Genomic DNA, 17,886 nt, shown 5'->3' on the forward strand with positions numbered 1-17,886 from the left:
TATTCGTGCCGGGCTTGTGCTGCGGTTCTGTTGCCTTCGCGGCCGACTGGACAGCACAAAGCGGCCATTCAGCCGAATGAGCGTCAGCGGCGGTGCCAGCCACGTTGTCGTTTCGGGCGCTCCAGCCGAGCCGATTGATGCGACGTGAACGTAGCAAAGTAGAGCGACAAACGCGCATGGCGAGGATGTTTCTCTTTGTGGGTTTCCATTTGCATCTTAAAGCTTAACGTGTGCTTAATGGTTGAAAAACGTGCGTTCTGTAGATGTAAGAATTTGTGATTCAAACTGAGTCTGTAGCTGGATTGCGACATATTCAATATTGAGTACAGGATTGTCACTCAGGATAATTTTTTTTGAAACTTCCAATAATCTGACCTTTGCTCATTTTGATCAGAATGGCAGAATTGGGCATAAAATGTGCTCTATTATCACTATGGGTGTATTGGATTTTGGTCTTATATATATATATATATATATATATTAGGGGTGTCATCATAATTAATCGCATGACTATAATAGTTAATTCACGATTGATTACAAATTTTATATCAGTTCATAATGTACAATACAAGTTTTCATACTCTTGTTAACATAAAAGTGGGGAAAAAATGTTAAACGAACAGAAATATGTCTGCATCTTTTAGGCATTGATACATTCATTTCATAATAATTCATAACATTGAGTTAAAATTAAAAATATGTGCTGTACTGTAAAAAAAAACCGAGTGTGATATTGATTTGTGTTGGTCATTTTTCTGCCACTAGATGGCATAATTGCATTTGTAAGACGTCGGTGACAGCTGAGTGCATTTTGCCTTTTCATATTAAGAGCTGTCTCATCTTTAACATGAAGTAACTTGTGAAATGATGCACATTTTTAAAATTGTAAAATACAACTTAACCCGAGTCTCCACAAATATATATGCATTATGATTACATTTATTACTGCTCCATTTTGACGTGGACGTGTCTGCTGCTGCATTCCGACTGGAAGCCCCCCCAGTACAGGCTTTCCAAGTAAGGGGCGGTCATTCAAAAACATTAGTGGCATTAAAGGAACTTTAAGTGAACGCACTGATTTTGACACCCCTAATATATATAAATACCATGAATTTAAGGCCATGGTTGTGTTTCCATTTGTTGCCTTCTTCCTGTTTCCATTCTTGCAAGCCATTGAGAGAAGAGAGTGTCTTGAATGCCTTGCCTTCAATTACTAACCCTGCCTGTTTGTTTCCTTGCCCCTCCCCCTCCCCCTCCCCCTCCCCCTCCCCCTCCCCCTCCCCCTCCTCCTCCTCCTCCTGCGCCTCCTTCCTTCTCAGACCACGGCCAGAAGGCCCAAGGTGAGCCCTCTTCCAACTTTTCAGGGCTTCCCGTTTCTACCGATTGTGTGTTTTTCTTTTTTTTTTGCAAGTGTGCTCAAGAGCCACGTTTGATTGTTGAAACGGACAACGAGGGCAAGTTGTTTGCAGATATGACATTTGTCATGCAGATAATATTCTTGTATTTTTATTAATCATAATTAATTTGATTATAAATAATTGACTAATTGCCGTATATTTACTTTTGAAAAATAATTTACAGTAGTCCCCGCTATTTGACGACATTTGAAGCTCCTATAAAAAGTTTCTAATTGACGATATTAATACTTCAAGCACGTTTCATACACAAGGTAACTCACAACATTAAAAGCATTTACAAACAAAAGATAGACATTTAAAACCAAAGTGAAGAAATGCAAATAAAATCTGATCAGTTGTCACGTCATCATACTTCCTTGACACCAATTACTACTTTCTTATCAACTATAACAAACCACAAATATGCGAGGGATTACTCACTGTGTGTGGAAGTTATTACTAATATTATTACTAATATTTTTTATTATTTGCCGTAACTCAATTTACCAATTTTCAGTAATAGGGACGCTTCGTAATGAACAGTAAATGGGCAGGATTAAAGAACAGAAGGGGCAATATGGTGGCCCAATTTAAACCAATTCTGTGTGTTTTTTTTCCTCCAGCAGCCGAGTCGTGCCGCCAGCTCGGGCGGGAAGAATCCGCCGTCCGGCTCGGCCTCGGCCTCGGCCGGCGAGATGAGCAGCAGCGAGGCCAGCACGCCCGCGCAGACGCCGCTGGCCGCTCCGGTCATCCCCACCCTGCACTCGCCCGGGAACCCGCCGCCGCCCTTGCCCAGCAAGGTCTGTATATGAGGCCCCTCCCCCCATTTTCATCATGTCATCCCTTCAGACCCAGAAGAGACGCCACATACACATTTTGAAAATCATTCATTTGAATTTTCAGAGTTAATTTTTTTTGTAGTAGTATTTTCTCAAATGTGGCGTTTGAAGTCAGCCGCTGCTTAACTCTTTCACTGCCACTGACGTTTAAAGACGTCAAGTAAAAACCTACGCTTCACTGCCAATGACGTCAAAAGACGTCATCCAATGATTTTTTTTTTTTTTTTTGAAACGGGTAGAGGAAACCCTCCCGCATGTCTGGTCAAAGTTTCAAGTCTGTCTGTTGTGCCTAAGGACTATTTTTGGCCCCTAGAGGGCAGCGATGACTCTCTTTTGACAAGATCGGGTGGGCGTCAGTAGAGGCGGAGCTAGAGCGTCGAGCAGGAGATGAGAATGGAAGACAAAGGAAAAATGGCGGCCGGTCGCGAGGATCTCACACCCGAGACGTTTTTTTCAAAGACCAAAAGCATCGCTGAAAAAGCACATTGTTGACGATGATCATCATAGATGATGAAGATGAGGGTGACTCCGTGGTTGGAAAGCATTGACGCGGCAGTAGAAGACGTTAGATGGAGCTAGATGGAGGAGGGAACGGGCAATGGCGAGCGTTTGCAAGCAGCTCTACACTTACAAGACGAAAGGCATCGACCAACGCTAAAATAGTGCATTGATGACGACGGTGATCATACTCGATGATGATGAAGGTGAATCCGAGCTTGACGGCGAAATTGGAACCGCTGACGCGGCGGCTATTACGGTGTCGTAACGCGGAGCGCAACCGAGCACGCACAGGCGGACGTTCGATCGGACGACGGAGAGTGCCCCGAGTCCAATGCATATTCATCGGAGGAGTGTGTACAGTCTGCTACTTGCTTTTTATTCCCCGGAAAAAAAGGCCGTCAAGAAAGTGTAACGTTTGCACGCAAAACGGACCAATGTGAAAGTGAAAGTAAACTGTTGTACGAGTCCAGCGGCGTCTCCTTGCACGCAGGGGAGCGTTACAAAAGGAAAAACTGTATTTGAAACATCCACATAATTGTAAGTAGTACCACAGTTGCACACATTTGGAAATAGTTTGCGAAATTGTTTTGTCAAATTGTTACTGTTGAATGGAAATAAACGTATTTTGCAATCAAAAAACACTTTTTCATTGTTGGTGAAAGCGTTTTACAGAAGTAAAGCACTATTTAGGTGTTTGTGGCATCATTCATGGACAAAAAGAAGTGTACAATTCACTAGAGTGCATGAAATAACATAGTTTCACAAAAAGCTCTTTTTCTCCGTTTTTTGTTTCAAAAGAGAGCATTTCGGTGAAAGTAACCATTTTCTATTGTTGATTACTGAAGAACGGAATAAGGTAGAAACAAACTTTTTTTTTCTGATGAAAGCTGAGAGTCTAATCTTTCATTTGGTAGTATGTGTGTTTCCATAGTCCAAACACAACATTTTCTGTGGACCTTGAAAGATCACTCAAAATGCTTAAATCGGCTGGCAGTGGGGACAACCCGTTTCTGAAAACGTCTGGCAGTGAAAGAGTTAATAAATCCTTCAACCCCCACCACAGGAGGAGATCGCCATGGCAACACAGCTCGCACTTGCCAAGTGCGAGCTGGCAGTTTAAACAGGCCGTCAAAGGTGTGACTGCTAAAAAAAAAAACACATTGAGTTGAAAATCCTGCAAACTTGACACGCATGCTTTTATGCAGCTCGACTGTCGTAACCTCTTCAGACCCGCCCGCATTTTTTTCTGCTGGGCTATTATTTATTTATTTTTTCAAGGGACCCAGCAATGTTTGAATTCAATTCTTTATTATATTAAATGTAGATTAAGTCATGTATTAATTACAATGCAAAAATGATTTAACTATAAGTTCACATATAAAGCAAGAACGGCATCATGTTGTTTATCATATCATCAATGAATATTTCATGTTATTTTCTGTTATTTTGAGGAAAAACAAAATCATCCTTGTGAAAATGTGTTCCAGGAGGAGGAGGCTCTGCGCGCTCAGGTGAAGGACCTGGAGGAGAAACTGGAGACGCTGAAGGTGAAGCGCACCGAGGACAAGTCCAAGCTGAAGGAGCTGGAGAAGCACAAGATCCAGCTGGAGCAGCTGCTGGAGTGGAGGAGCAAAATGCAGGAGCAGCAGGCCGAGCTGCAGAAGCAACTCAAGGAGGCCAAACGGGTACGGAAAAATCCGGATGTGGCTCGGATGTGGCTCGGATGTGGCCCGGATGTGGCCCGGATGTGACCCGGATGTGACGTCTCTGGCGGCAGGAGGCCAAGGAAGCCCTGGAGGCCAAGGAGCACTACATGGAGGAGATGTCGGACACGGCCGACGCCATCGAGATGGCCACGCTGGACAAGGAGATGGCGGAGGAGCGCGCCGAGTCTCTGCAGCTGGAGGTGGACTCCATGAAGGAGAAGGCGGAGGAGCTCACCATGGACCTGGAAATCCTCAAGCACGAGATCGAGGAGAAAGGTGGCGTGAAGAAAGCTCGGAGGGGAAAAACAAAACAAAGCGAATGTGAAAAAGATGTTTGTGTACGTCCTTGCCAGGTTCTGACGGCGCTGCGTCCAGTTATCACGTCAAGCAGCTGGAGGAGCAAAACGGCAGACTGAAGGAAGCTCTGGTCAGGTGCGTGTGATCACACCTGCTTATCTCCTTCCTACTCGCAACGTTTTGTCTTGGGAAAAAATTGAACTTAAAATATCCGACTCCTTTGTTTTCTTGAACCTTTTCTCAATAGCATACAATAAATGATTTTCTTTATTCTTGTGAAAAAAACATTCTTGAAAAAGTGACTTCAAAATTTACTTACATAATTTACTACAATAGCCGATATTAGCGCTTCTAAAATCAACCTTTTCTTTACATATTGTGTCATAAGAGAAACATAATAATATTCAAATATTCCCCCAACTCATAAAAAAAAATCACCCAATTTTTGTCTCTGTCTTTGTTGTAAGTTGAACAAATTCTAAAGGAAAAAGTCATGTAAACAGTTATTTTATTCACGATCTACTTTATATAATTAACTCATTCACTGCCATTGAAGGGTATAGACGTAAAAAATTCATTTGAACTATTTATATATATTTTTTTCTCCACTTTTGTTTAGAGTATAAAAACCTAGAAAAAAAAGAATATACATTTAGAACAGATTTAACATTTGTGATTAATCGTGACTTAATTATTGAAGTCAAGCGATTAATTAAAATTTAAAAAAATTTAATCGCCTGACGCGATTTTTAAAAAGATAAAAAAATTATTAAAAATTAGGGGCATCAGGTGATTAAAATTTGTAATTAATTGCATGACTTCAGTAGTTAACTCACAATTAATCACAAATGTTATATCTGTTCTAAATGTATAAATAAATTTAAAAAATTCTAGGTTTTCATACTCTTGTTAACAAAAGTGGGAATTTTTTTTTTAACTAATAGAAATAGTTCAAATGAATTTTTGACGTCTATAACCGTCAATGGCAGTGAATGAGTTAATCGGCCGATTATTCTGTTGGCAGAATTTTCTTTAATATAATATCAATTGAGCTCACAGTTTTCTCCCCGGACGTCAGGATGCGAGATCTGTCGGCGTCGGAGAAGCAGGAGCACGTGAAGCTGCAGAAGCAAATGGAGAAGAAGAACGCGGAGTTGGACGCTTTGCGGGGCCACAAGGAGAAGCTGCAAGAAGAAATGTCGGCAGCCGAGAAGACCATCGACGAGCTGAAAGAGCAGGTCCGACTTGCCAGTGACACCCACGCTACACTATGTTAGCGTTAGCCTCATAGCATCATTGCCGAGTCGTTTAGGAACATTTTCAGATAACGATTGAAAAGGCAACAAATTCAACACTGAGAAGAGTCCAGTTGCCTCGATTCAATCTTAACCGATCGCCGTTGCCTGGAAGACGGAATATCGACACAGAAATGGAAGAAAATGCATCGTTTTTAGCAAGCACGTTGATATTTGCTTTGCAATTGTGATGCTAAGTTCAAGTTAAATTGGGCAATTGTGCTCTTAGATCCATAAAATCGAATTTAGGGATTTTTCCATCAACAATTTAAGTTTTCAGTAACTTTATAATATTGTTCAATCATCATTTCTACAACGTGTTAATAGCCGTATATTGCATCATTTGTAATTTCATGAGGAAAAAGGCGCAAAGTACAACAAGGTCCTGATTTTTATTTATTTTTATATATTTTATATATTTTTTTGTTATATTTCTATGAAATATTAGTATATTTAAATTTTATAAGAAAAATAGCAATGCAAGGGGAAAAAAAATATTACAAAAATGAATTTTGGGTAATTTAAGAGAAAGTTGTTTTATGTTTTATTTTTTTTTTAAAAATGGAATTTGCAATTTTATGAGCATAAATATGTAATTATATAAATATTAAATTATTAAATATATTCATACAAATCATTATTTGAGTTACTTTTTGTTTTCTGTATTTCTTTTTGTTGTTTTTGTGTTAAAGTGCAATTTTTACACTTTTATTGAGTCCATCCATTTGATATGAGGGCTTTCTTTCACTGAAGAGACTTCTTAGGGTGCCACCTGTTGGCAGCCAAACACACAGCACAATGCAATTCTCATATTCAAAAGTGTTTTTGTTTTTTTTGAGCTGGGGTTCGAGGCTGAGTGTTCATCATCATCATCATCATCATCATCTTCATGATAATCAGGTGGACGCAGCTTTGGGGGCTGAGGAGATGGTGGAGACCCTGACGGAGAGGAACTTGGATCTGGAGGAGAAAGTCCGGGAACTGAGGGAGACCGTCACCGACCTTGTGAGTGCTTCAACTTGTCCGAAATCTGCTCGACACCTTTGTCAAGGTTGTAACAGTTTTGTCATTTTTGATTCGTTGAAGACATTTTTCATTTTGACTTTTGGCAGCAATTAGTTTCTTTGAGAGTGAATTTGCTAGTTTGTATTAAATACAGCTCTTGTAAACCAAGCAGAGCCCAAATGAATAGCTTTTAAATCAAGCTAAACAAAAACGTTCACCCTCAAAAGTTTTGTAATTACTTGTAGATTCCACAAGATGGCGGCAAAGCAATGATTTACGATTAAGACACTTGTGCCGCAGGAGGCCATCAACGAGATGAACGACGAGCTGCAGGAGAACGCCCGCGAGACGGAGCTGGAGCTGAGGGAGATGCTGGACCTGAGCGGGGCCCGGGTGCGAGAGGCCGACAAGCGGGTGGAGGCGGCGCAGGAGACGGTGGCCGACTACCAGCAGACCATCAACAAGTACCGCCAGCTCACCGCTCACCTGCAGGTAGCTTTGCAGACTCCCGTCACCAGAATTTTCAGACTTCGGACTTGCAGATAATTCCATCTCTGGCGTCTGCCGCTGAGTCCTGATTGGTCCGTTTTGTCTGCGCTGACAGGAAGTGAACCGAGAGCTGACCAGCCAGCAGGAAGCCTCCGCCGAGCTCCAGCAGCAGCCGCCCGCCGAGATGTTTGACTTCAAGATCAAGTTTGCCGAGACGAAGGCACACGCTAAGGTCACCATCACAAAGCTGCAAAAGACCATTTTTGCATTTCTTCTAAAGTTTAAAACTCGTTCACTGCAGTTGCCGATGATCGATGCCAAATATGTATTGGAACTGGGAGGGACGGCAGCAAAATGAGTTTTCACACCAATACCAGTACAAGTGCTCTTTTCTAATTTGGATACCAAAAAAAATCATTAAAAAAACAATTGAGTGTTGAGTTTTTTTTTTTTTTTAGTTTTTCAGAATATTTTTATTTAGTTTTTTTGAAGTTTTCCCAGTTTTTTGTAATAATGTTTTTCTGAATACTTCTTTTTTTCAGATTTTTTTTTCCAAATATGTTTTTCCTCTTTCTTTTTTGGGTGAATAATTTTTCTTGTTTCTGTTTTGTTTTAGTCTTCTTATGACTGGAAAAATGTATTAAAAAAAAAAAATAATCTAACCAAAAAATCTGCCCCCCCCCCAAAAAAAAAACTATATTGAAAAAAAAAAAAGAGACTCCCCAATATTACTTAGAAAAATAGCAAAACAGGACTTGAATGCAATACACTTCCATAACATGCCATTTCTAGAAAATTATTTTTGGAACAAGCCTACGGGCTGCTCGTCCTGGTCCTTGAGGGCTAATTCAGAAAAAACTATTCCGTAAAAAAATTCAGGAAAAAATATTCCATAAAACTAAAAAAAAAAAGAAATATTTAAAAAAACAAAGCCCCCCCAAATTACTCAAAAAAGCAGGACTTTTTTCTCCTTTTCAAGTAAATGGAATACGCTTCCGTACATTTCTAGAAAATCACAATATACTGGTGTGCTATTTTTGGAACAAGCCCGCGGGCTACTCGTGTGGTCCTCGAAGGCACCACATTGGTGACCCCTGCTTAAGTGTAAGATGTGTGTGTGTGCGTGTGTGTGTGTGTGTTTAGGCCGTGGAGATGGAGCTGAGGAAGATGGAGGTGACTCAAGCCAACAGGCACGTTTCCCTGCTCACCTCCTTCATGCCCGAGTCCTTCCTGCGTCACGGCGGCGACCACGACTGCATCCTGGTGCTGCTGCTCATCCCCAGACTCGTCTGCAAGGTACGAGCACGCAATTCCTGGGACCCGTGGGGCAGGTCTCCAACGTGTCCATTTAAGATCATTTCATGAGTCTTGCGTGCTAATTAGGATCTTACTATGAATATCAAGTGTACGTTCTCGTTTGCCTATTAGGATTTTTAAACGTAAAATGTTTGCCTCATTTTTGGGATATAATTAACAATTTATTCTTTAGATTTTTTTTTTTTTTGCAAATGCAATTATTACTTTGTCATACTATTTTTTTTCTTGTATAAATGATGTTTCCTTTTAATATTGAGATTTCACAATATCTACTTTAATATATTTGAACAATCTATTTTTAAATATTTTTTTATTTTTTTATAGAATAGAATGTATCCTCATGTTTAAAAAAATAATTTTTTTTTCACTTTTTTTACATAGCAATCCTTTTTTTTTTTTAAATGACATTTACTTTCATGACATCATATTTTTGTCTTGTATAATTTGTCATTTAACTTTTTTTTTAACTTGCTCTCATAATAACTTTTTAACAACTTTTTCTCAGGTATAATTACACAATTGCTCTAGTAAATTGTGATTTCAAAAAATATACACTTATTTTATTCTCATGACTTTTTCTTGTATCATTAAAAATTGAATTCTCAAATATATATATCATTTTATTGCATTTTTTACTTTGTTCTCATAAGTATAGCACATTCATTTCCTCATGTAGGCGGAGCTGATCAGCAAACAAGCGCAGGAGAAGTTTGACCTGAAGGAGAATTGCGCGGAGAGGACGAGCCTGAGGGGGTCGGCGGGCGAGCAGCTGAGCTTCGCCGGCGGTCTCGTCTACTCGCTGACCCTCCTGCAGGCCACCCTCCACAAATACGAACAGTACGTCGCCTTTTTGCCGTCCTTTCCTGCCCCGAATGGAGTGTTTTGATCATCCGTGGCTCAAGCCGAGGCTTGAATTGAAAAATCTGTCCCGCTCCGTTCAGAGCGCTGTGCGAGTGCGGCGCGGAGGTGTACAAGAGGATCGGCTCTCTGTATCCGGAGATGAGCGTCCACGAGCGCTCGCTGGACTTCCTCATCGAGCTGCTGCACAAGGACCAGCTGGACGAGACGGTCAACGTGGAGGCGCTCACCAAGGCCATCAAGTACTACCAGGTGACGAGTGTTGACTTTTCGAAAATTCGAAAATGAAAACTTTGTAGGGCTGCAACTGACGATTGTTTCGATCATCAATTCACCTGCCAATTATTTTGTCAATGAATCTGATTTTTTAAAAACACCTTTTAACTTCCATCCTTTTATTCTAAAACAGGACATTTTTTCAAATTGACGTTTATATTAATTTATTATCCATCATGGTTAGGGTTAGGGTAGGGGAAAAAAACTCCCAACGGAGGAGGAAAAGCACGGTCCTGCTCTTGTACTCGACCCCCCTCGCCCCAGGGTTAGGTTAGGGTTAGAGGGTGAGGGTTAGGGTTTAGAGTTAGGGTTTAGGGTTAGGGGTTAGGGTTATCATTAGGGTTAGGGTTTAGGGTTAGGTTAGGGGTTGGGTTAGGGTTAGGGTTAGGATTAGAGGGTTAGGGTTTAGGGTTAGGGTTTAAGGTTAGGGGTTGGGTTAGGGTTAGGGGTCGGGTTAGGGGTCGGGTTAGGGTTAGAGGGTTAGGGTTTAGAGTTAGGGTTATCATTAGGGTTAGGGTTAGGTTAGGGTTAGGGGTTGGGTTAGGGTTAGGATTAGAGGGTTAGGGTTTAGGGTTGGGTTTGGGGTTAGGGTTTAGGGTTAGGGGTTGGGTTAGGATTAGAGGGTTAGGGTTTAGGGTTAGGGGTCGGGTTAAGGTTAGAGGGTTAGGGTTTAGGGTTAGGGTTATCATTAGGGTTAGGGTTAGGGGTTGGGTTAGGGGTCGGGTTAGGGTTATCATTATCCATCCATCGTTCTTGTAAAATTTTGATATTGAAAATTAATCAAAACCTGGACTTTATTCTCATATTACATTTATTTTGTTTTCTGTTGTTGAAAATCTCAAAATATTCTTCTAACATTATGACTGTTTTCGTGAAATTACATAATTAATTAGGGCTGGGCAATATGGCCCAAAAATAACATCTAAAAAATTTTCTCCAGTCATTCAGGATGATTACAATTTGAATCAATTTTAATCTAATAAACCCCCAAAATTGTTAAATTTTTTCAAAAATAATTCCTGTGCAAAATGTTCAGACAACAATAATGTATACTAATTCGAAATCCGTTTTAACATGAATTTAACATTCATAGTTTGTGCTTAAAAATTGCCAAAATTGGTAGCTATTGTAAACATGTCTTGTAAAACATCCATCCAGCATCCTGCCACTTGTGCAAAATTACAACTCACAATAACATTTGGATGTGAGAAAACATAAGAATAACAGCTTTTAATAATCCAGAAGACAACGTTTGATTTCACGATTTAGCAGATTTGCAACGATTCGATTTTTAAAATGACCATGAATCGAATGAATTTGATTTATTACCCAGCCCTACAATTAATGTCTTCTTTTTTGGGGGGGGGACTGAAGAATGTAATGAAGTCAAGACTTTGTTTTATTGCAACATTTCATGCTATTAGCACATTAGATGCTGGTCAAGGTACGATCGAACCTTCACCTCATTGTCTGATTTCAGCAACTGTACGCCATCCACCTGTCAGAGCAGAACGAGGATTGCACCACGCAGCTCGCCGACCACATCAGAGTGAGACCCCAAAAGTGGCATTTGTGCGGGCGCCGCGCTAGCGCTAGCGCTGCTAACGGCGTCCCGGTGTTGCGTAGTTCACGCAGAGCGCGCTGGACTGCATGTCGGTGGAGGCGGGCCGCCTGCGGGCCTTCCTGCACGCCGGCCAGGAGAAGGCCGACCTGGCCGTGCTGCTCAAGGACCTGGAGACGTCCTGCGGCGACGTGCGGCAGTTCTGCAAGAAGATCCGCCGACGCATGCCGGGCACCGACGCGCCCGGCATCCCGTCGGCGCTCGCCTTCGGCCAGCAGGTGAGACGCCGCCCCGGCAGCCAAACCGCTACGGAACCTCCAAACGTTCTTCTGGAATGAAGTTCAGCTTTTGTTTTTTTGTGGGATATTAACGGTTGTCTTGGGAAAAAAACGTTCTAAATAACTTTAACTTTTGTTAATAACTTTTTTCTCATATAAATGTAATTTTTTTTAATGTTTACTTTGTTTTCATGATTCTGCAACTTCATTATCATATTTATAAATTTATATATAGACCTTTTCTTCTCAAAAGGACCACCCCAAAAATTTCAAAAGAAAAACATAAATACAATTACAAATTTATTGTTTATAATATTTTTACTTTTTCCTCTAAAATTCCAACTTTGTACTTTAAAAATCAGTCAATTAATAATAATGAAAAAAATTATTATAAAAAATGCAACTTCATGCTTGAGAGATTGCGATTTATTTTTTCTTAAACTTTTTTTTTTTTTAGACAAAACTGAACTTCCAACAACCATCTAGACAAAAATGCTACATTTTCTTGAAGAAATGTTTTTTTTTTTTTTTCCTTGAATAAACTTTAAATTTGAAATGTCTTTTTTTTTTTTTTTGGAAGAGGTTAATTTTCTCTACGAAATACTTTAAATACCTTTTTTGTTATTCTTTTCTCGAAAAATGTACGTTTTTTAATTGAAAAAAACTTTAAAAATCAATCAATTAATAATTATGAAAAAAATTATTATAAAAAATGCAACTTCATGCTTGAGAGATTGAGATTTATTTTTTCTTAAACTTTTTTTTCTTAGACAAAACTGAACTTCCAACAACCATCTAGACAAAAATGCTACATTTTCTTGAAGAAATGCTTTTTTTTTTCCTTGAATAAACTTTAAATTTGAAATGTCTTTTTTTTTTTTTTTTGAAGAGGTTAATTTTCTCTACGAAATCCTTTAAATACCTTTTTTGTTATTCTTTTCTTGAAAAATGTACGTCTTTTTAATTGAAAAAAATAAATAAATATATTTTTTTAAATGTGGCACTTTTTTTTCCCTTATAGAAATGCTGCTTTTTATTCTTCTTTCTTCTTCTTCTGTTGAGGTGTCGGACACGCTGCGCGAGTGCCGCAAGCAGCTGACGTGGGCGGTGGCGCTGCTGCAGGAGGTGGCGGCGGCCGGCGCTCAGATGATGTCGCCGCTCGGCGAGCAGGAAGGACTGGCGGCCGCCAAGCTGGAGGACGTGGCCTTCAAGGCCGGAGAGCAGGTAAGAGCATCAGAAGTATTGCGACGGCAAACGCAAATCCTTTGCTTTTCTTGTACTGTAGAGGAGTCATTTAGATATTGCATATATATATATATATATATATAGATATATAATTATTAGATGTTTTTAAATCCAAATGTTTACTTTGTTGTCAAATTACAACTTGTTTCTTCTCATTAAAAGTTTATTCTCATTTATTAATGATTTTTTTTCATTATTTCTATTTTTCTCAATTGTCAAAAAGACTACATAAATTTTTTTTTTTATATATTTTTAATTTCACAATACGACCATTTTTGACCGTTTGTAAGCGAGTGTGGTAATACCGCAATGTTGTTGTTGTCGTCGTTGAGATTTACGGGCGTCCGGGCGCAAACCCGTACGAGTGTCTGCGTCAGTCGTGCTCCATCGTCATAGCGACCATGAACAAGATGGCCACCGCCATGCAGGAGGGAGAGTACGACGCAGAGAGGCCTCACCCGAAGGTGACTTGACGCCTTCGGGCGCTTCGTTTGTCATGAGGATCAAGCGATGCATGCATGGTGGGACCCTCACAATTAAAATAAATAAAGAAAAAATTATATTTTTTTTTAGGACACGCCCCCCGTGGAGTTGCGGGCGGCGGCTCTCCGTGCAGAGATGACAGACGCGGAAGGTTTGGGGATGAAGCTGGATGACAGGGAGACGGTCATCAAGGAGCTCAAAAAGTCGCTCAAGATTAAGGTGACAAAAACAACATTCCTCATGTCTGTACTTTGATTTGGTAAGAAAATCACAATCTTGTTGTTCTACCAGCAATATTCACACCATTTTGCTTGGAATGTTACAAATGCATGATTGTAGCATTTGTACTTTTTTTTGGTTTTCTTCTAAAATACCAGCTTCACATTTTCAACTAAGTATATCAAAGTTGCAATAAAATGCAACTTGAAAAAAGTTTTTTTTTTCCTTTTTTTAAAGCACATTTTCCCTGAGGGGAAAAAAAATCACTACTTTTTCTTTAAAAAAAATTATTTCTACGAATTGCAGATCTTTGTCTTGAAAAATATAATTCATTGAACTCCAAAAAAGTGCATTTAAAAAACTTAAAAAATATATAAATAATTTAATGTGGTGATCTTCCTAAACCCCGATGAAAATATTTTTTTGATTTTTTTAAAGGATTAAAGGAAACACGTTTTTTTTTCTTGAAAAGAACTCCTTTAACTCGTGGGCGTTATTTTTAAATGTACATTAAAATATTGTTTTCACATATTTTTCTTGAAAATTTGATGAGTTTTTTTCTGAAAAAATAACTAAAAATAATTACTTTTTTTTCTTTAAAAGAACTCTAAAATGTGCATTACTTTTTTTTTTTTTTTTACGTTTTTCTTGAAAAAATTTTTAAAAAAGTACTATTTTCTTGTAAAGAACTCTCTATAATATGTATCTTAAATTTACTTTTTCTTTAAATCTGTTTTTTTATGAACAATAATTTATTTAAAAAAAAAAGAAAGAAAAAAGTCTGAATATGTTAAAATAGTTCAACTTTTTTTTTTTAACTTGAAAAGTGCTCTTTTTCTTGATATTTTGTGTCATTTTCAGGGTGAAGAATTGAGTGAGGCCAACGTGCGCCTGAGCCTGCTGGAAAAGAAGCTGGACAGTTCGTCCAAGGACGCCGACGAGCGCGTGGAGAAGATCCAGACCCGACTGGATGAAGCTCAGAACCTCCTCAAGAAGAAAGAGAAGTGAGTGGGACTCGCCGGCGCCACGGCTCGGCTCGGCTCGGCTCGGCCCGCGCTCACGTGCAACCTTGCGTCCGTCCCGCAGAGACTTTGAGGAGACGATGGACGCCCTGCAGGCCGACATCGACCAGCTGGAGGCGGAGAAGGTGGAGCTTAAGCAGCGCGTGGGCGGGCAGCCCAAGATGGCCGGCGACGGCCCGCGAGCGAGCGGGATGCCCGGTGAGAAGAACGCCCACATTTTTTTTTTACTTATTTATTTTTTCCTGCCAAAAAAAATCAAGGAAAAAAAGGTTCTTTTTTTTTAAATGTAAAGATTTTTTTCCTTTTGTTTGATCTTGTGTGATGAATATTGAAGTTTTTTTCATGTGATTTTTTTTTTCCTCCCCGTTTTGTCTCATGTGCAGACGAGCAAAAAGGTGAAAGCGGCATGCAAAAGCGTGCATGCCAGCCGCTTTTTTATTTTGCACGTCCGTTCACTTTTTTGTCAGATATTTGTGAGACTTTCATTTTTGGTCTTCATGTCGTGTATCCCAACTCGCCTCCAGGAAAAAATGAATAGAGATTAATTTTATAGAGAAAAAATATATGCTTTTGTAAGGCAGTTATTCCCCTGCAAAAATTTTGTAATTTTTCAGCATACTTTTGAGATCAAAATGTTTTAATCTTACAAAAATATTTTTATTTAATAAAGTCAAATCAATTTTAGTTTAGCATTTTTTTGTTTTCAGGTAAAAAAAAACTTGTATTTTGTCAAGTTGTATATTTTTGAGAAAAAAAAGAAGTCAAAATGAATATAGCTTTTGAAAAGCGGCTTTTAATTTGGCAGAAAACCTTCAAGAATGAATTTTGTCTGAATGAAAAAACATTTTCAAGAGGCCTTTTTCCAGATTTTTAACTTATTCAAGAATAAAATCTTTATTAAAAAAGAAGAAGAAGAAGAAAATTGAGATAGTCGTAACCTTTTTGGAAAAGTTATATTTCCTTAAAAAAAAAAGATTATTTCAAGAATTATGACATTTCTTGAAATATTTTATTTTTGCATGAGTGGTTTTGCAAAATTAACATTTCTTCATGATTACAGTTTGAAGTGCAGTTTTTAATCAAGTGTTTTTTTTTCTTTTCTTTGAATCTCTCTCCTGACATGCTTAATGTGCAGAGGAACAAAAAGGTACCAGCCTGTAAACGTGCATGCAAAGGCTGAAAAAGAACAAACCAAAGAATTCATTTTGCATGTCCAAAAGTTTTTTGGGGGTTTTTTTCTCCATTATTTAAACTTGTATTATTATTGTTGACATTGACATGACAATCGTGACCTGCAATTATTTTATTCAGGGGGAAAAACTCAACAAATGTTGCCATTGTTGAAGAATTTTTGTTTTTAATTCAGGAAAGTTTAAAACTTAGAAGATAGTATTTTTTTTTACAAGAAAAAATGTCAGGAAAAAAATATAAATTAAAAAACACATTTTATAAAGAAGTCATATTTTCCAGGAAAAAGTTTTTTTTTAAAGAAAAAAAAAATAAAATGTAATTTTTTTCCCGAAAATACTGTTACAAGTCACGTATTTTTTTAGTCATTTTTCCAAGAATTTTTTATTCAAGAAAAGTTATAATCTGACAAAAATATTTTAATTAATAAAGTAATTTAGTATGTAGTCTTAATCATTTTTTTTTCATTATTCAAGAACTTTTGTTTTTAATTCAAGAATGTTTAAAGCTTAAAAAACATTGTAAAATATATAATTTGAAAATGTTTATTTTTTACAAGAATAAAGCTAATGACAAAAATACTTTTTCTAAATGCATTTTTCAGGATTTTTTTTTTTTTTAGATTTGTGTTGCAATCCTTTCACAAGATTTTATTCAGAACATCCCTCTACCACAAAAGGAAATCTAAATTTTAAAAAATAAAATTTTTGAAGATGTTTTTTTTCAGATTTGTAAACATTTGTTGTTGTAGTTTTCAAGGGAAAAAAGTAATCTTGCCAGATTTGAGTTGCTTCTGTTTATTTTTCAAATCCAAACGTTTCCATTTTTGCGTTGTCTTTTTTAGTTGTGATTATTGTTTGCCACTGACAATGTTGTGCGTGCGTGTGTGTGTGTGTGCCCCGTGGCGCAGCGAGCCTGTCGTGCGCGTCGGGCGTGCAGGTGGTGGACTCGCCGCTGTTGACGCGTCAGCTGGAAGCTCAGCGACTTTGCCTGAAGCAGCTGAAGAACCAAAACAACTGGCTGAAGGTAAGCCGGCGGCCACGCCAACGTCGCGCAAGGGCCATTTTTTGCTAACGACGGCGCCCCCTGCAGGCGGAGAAGATGCGCAGCCAGCTGGCGGCGCTGCCCCCGCTGCACGTCACCAAGCTGCCCTCCAGGGACGGGCCCGCGCCGCTCTCCGGCGCCCTCTACAGGAAGACGGATCAACTGCTGGGGACGCTGCTGCAGATGAGCGCCAACGTCAAAGTGGTCGACATCACCGGAAAATGTCCTGGTGAGTCACGTGACCACTTTTTTTTTTTTTTTTTTTTTGAAATACTGCGTAATATCTTTCTGACGGTGATCGTTTGTTTTTCTCCAGTGAGTCCGAGCGCTCAGCTTCTGGAGCAGACGGCTCGCTTGCAGTCGCTGCGAGACACGCTCGACAAGCTCAAGGTAAGCGAACGCGTACACACACACACACACACGTCTAGAAAGTTGCACACACACACACACACACTCATGTTGTGCGCTTTGGTGTCAGGGCGAGGTGGCCGAACACGTGGTCAAGCAGCAGCCCGGCGCTCGAGTGCCCTCGGACTTTGCCACTTTTCCCTCCGCCTCCTTCGTCAAGGTCAGCAGTGCACGCGACTTGTCGTCCTTATTGTTTTTCTTCTCCAACGTACGACGACGACAACGACAATTTTTTTCATTCATTGTTTGAGGGATCTTCTATTTTTGCAAGAACAAAGTGTTTGTTTGTTTTTAAATAAATTATCTGAGTAATTTTTGGGGCTACATTTTTTAAGTACTTAAGAGTAAGAGGGTCTTGTTTTTTGCAAGAACAATTTTTTAAAAGTATTTCTTGCAATACAGTTTTTTTTAACATGAAGAAAATGTTTAAAAAAAACCAATAAAGAAGTCTGTTTTGA

The 17,886-nt window shown here is 39.1% G+C and overlaps 1 protein-coding gene across 9 annotated transcripts in view; it reads left to right on the forward strand.

The window, feature by feature from the left end:
- dctn1b (dynactin 1b) overlaps positions 1 to 17,886 on the forward strand; it is a 31,908-nt gene that overhangs the window by 12,870 nt on the left and 1,152 nt on the right. For 4 of the 9 annotated variants that reach the window (XM_077563374.1, XM_077563323.1, XM_077563337.1 and 1 more), the window contains 23 exons: positions 1,320 to 1,340; positions 2,021 to 2,197; positions 4,225 to 4,422; positions 4,515 to 4,719; positions 4,797 to 4,875; positions 5,819 to 5,978; positions 6,936 to 7,040; positions 7,341 to 7,532; positions 7,645 to 7,761; positions 8,673 to 8,825; positions 9,523 to 9,683; positions 9,788 to 9,956; positions 11,461 to 11,529; positions 11,607 to 11,819; positions 12,882 to 13,043; positions 13,397 to 13,528; positions 13,638 to 13,766; positions 14,628 to 14,770; positions 14,853 to 14,986; positions 16,887 to 17,002; positions 17,069 to 17,249; positions 17,337 to 17,410; positions 17,499 to 17,588. In XM_077563374.1, the coding sequence (XP_077419500.1) occupies positions 1,320 to 1,340; positions 2,021 to 2,197; positions 4,225 to 4,422; positions 4,515 to 4,719; positions 4,797 to 4,875; positions 5,819 to 5,978; positions 6,936 to 7,040; positions 7,341 to 7,532; positions 7,645 to 7,761; positions 8,673 to 8,825; positions 9,523 to 9,683; positions 9,788 to 9,956; positions 11,461 to 11,529; positions 11,607 to 11,819; positions 12,882 to 13,043; positions 13,397 to 13,528; positions 13,638 to 13,766; positions 14,628 to 14,770; positions 14,853 to 14,986; positions 16,887 to 17,002; positions 17,069 to 17,249; positions 17,337 to 17,410; positions 17,499 to 17,588 (3,180 nt within the window). Of the gene's footprint in view, positions 1 to 1,319; positions 1,341 to 2,020; positions 2,198 to 4,224; positions 4,423 to 4,514; positions 4,720 to 4,796; positions 4,876 to 5,818; positions 5,979 to 6,935; positions 7,041 to 7,340; positions 7,533 to 7,644; positions 7,762 to 8,672; positions 8,826 to 9,522; positions 9,684 to 9,787; positions 9,957 to 11,460; positions 11,530 to 11,606; positions 11,820 to 12,881; positions 13,044 to 13,396; positions 13,529 to 13,637; positions 13,767 to 14,627; positions 14,771 to 14,852; positions 14,987 to 15,171; positions 15,936 to 16,886; positions 17,007 to 17,068; positions 17,250 to 17,336; positions 17,411 to 17,498; positions 17,589 to 17,886 lie in introns of those variants that run through there. The other 5 variants (XM_077563332.1, XM_077563347.1, XM_077563365.1 and 2 more) reach the window with 3 other exon arrangements.

This window comes from Vanacampus margaritifer, chromosome 1 (assembly GCF_051991255.1).
Source record: "Vanacampus margaritifer isolate UIUO_Vmar chromosome 1, RoL_Vmar_1.0, whole genome shotgun sequence".
Lineage (NCBI taxonomy): Eukaryota > Metazoa > Chordata > Actinopteri > Syngnathiformes > Syngnathidae > Vanacampus > Vanacampus margaritifer.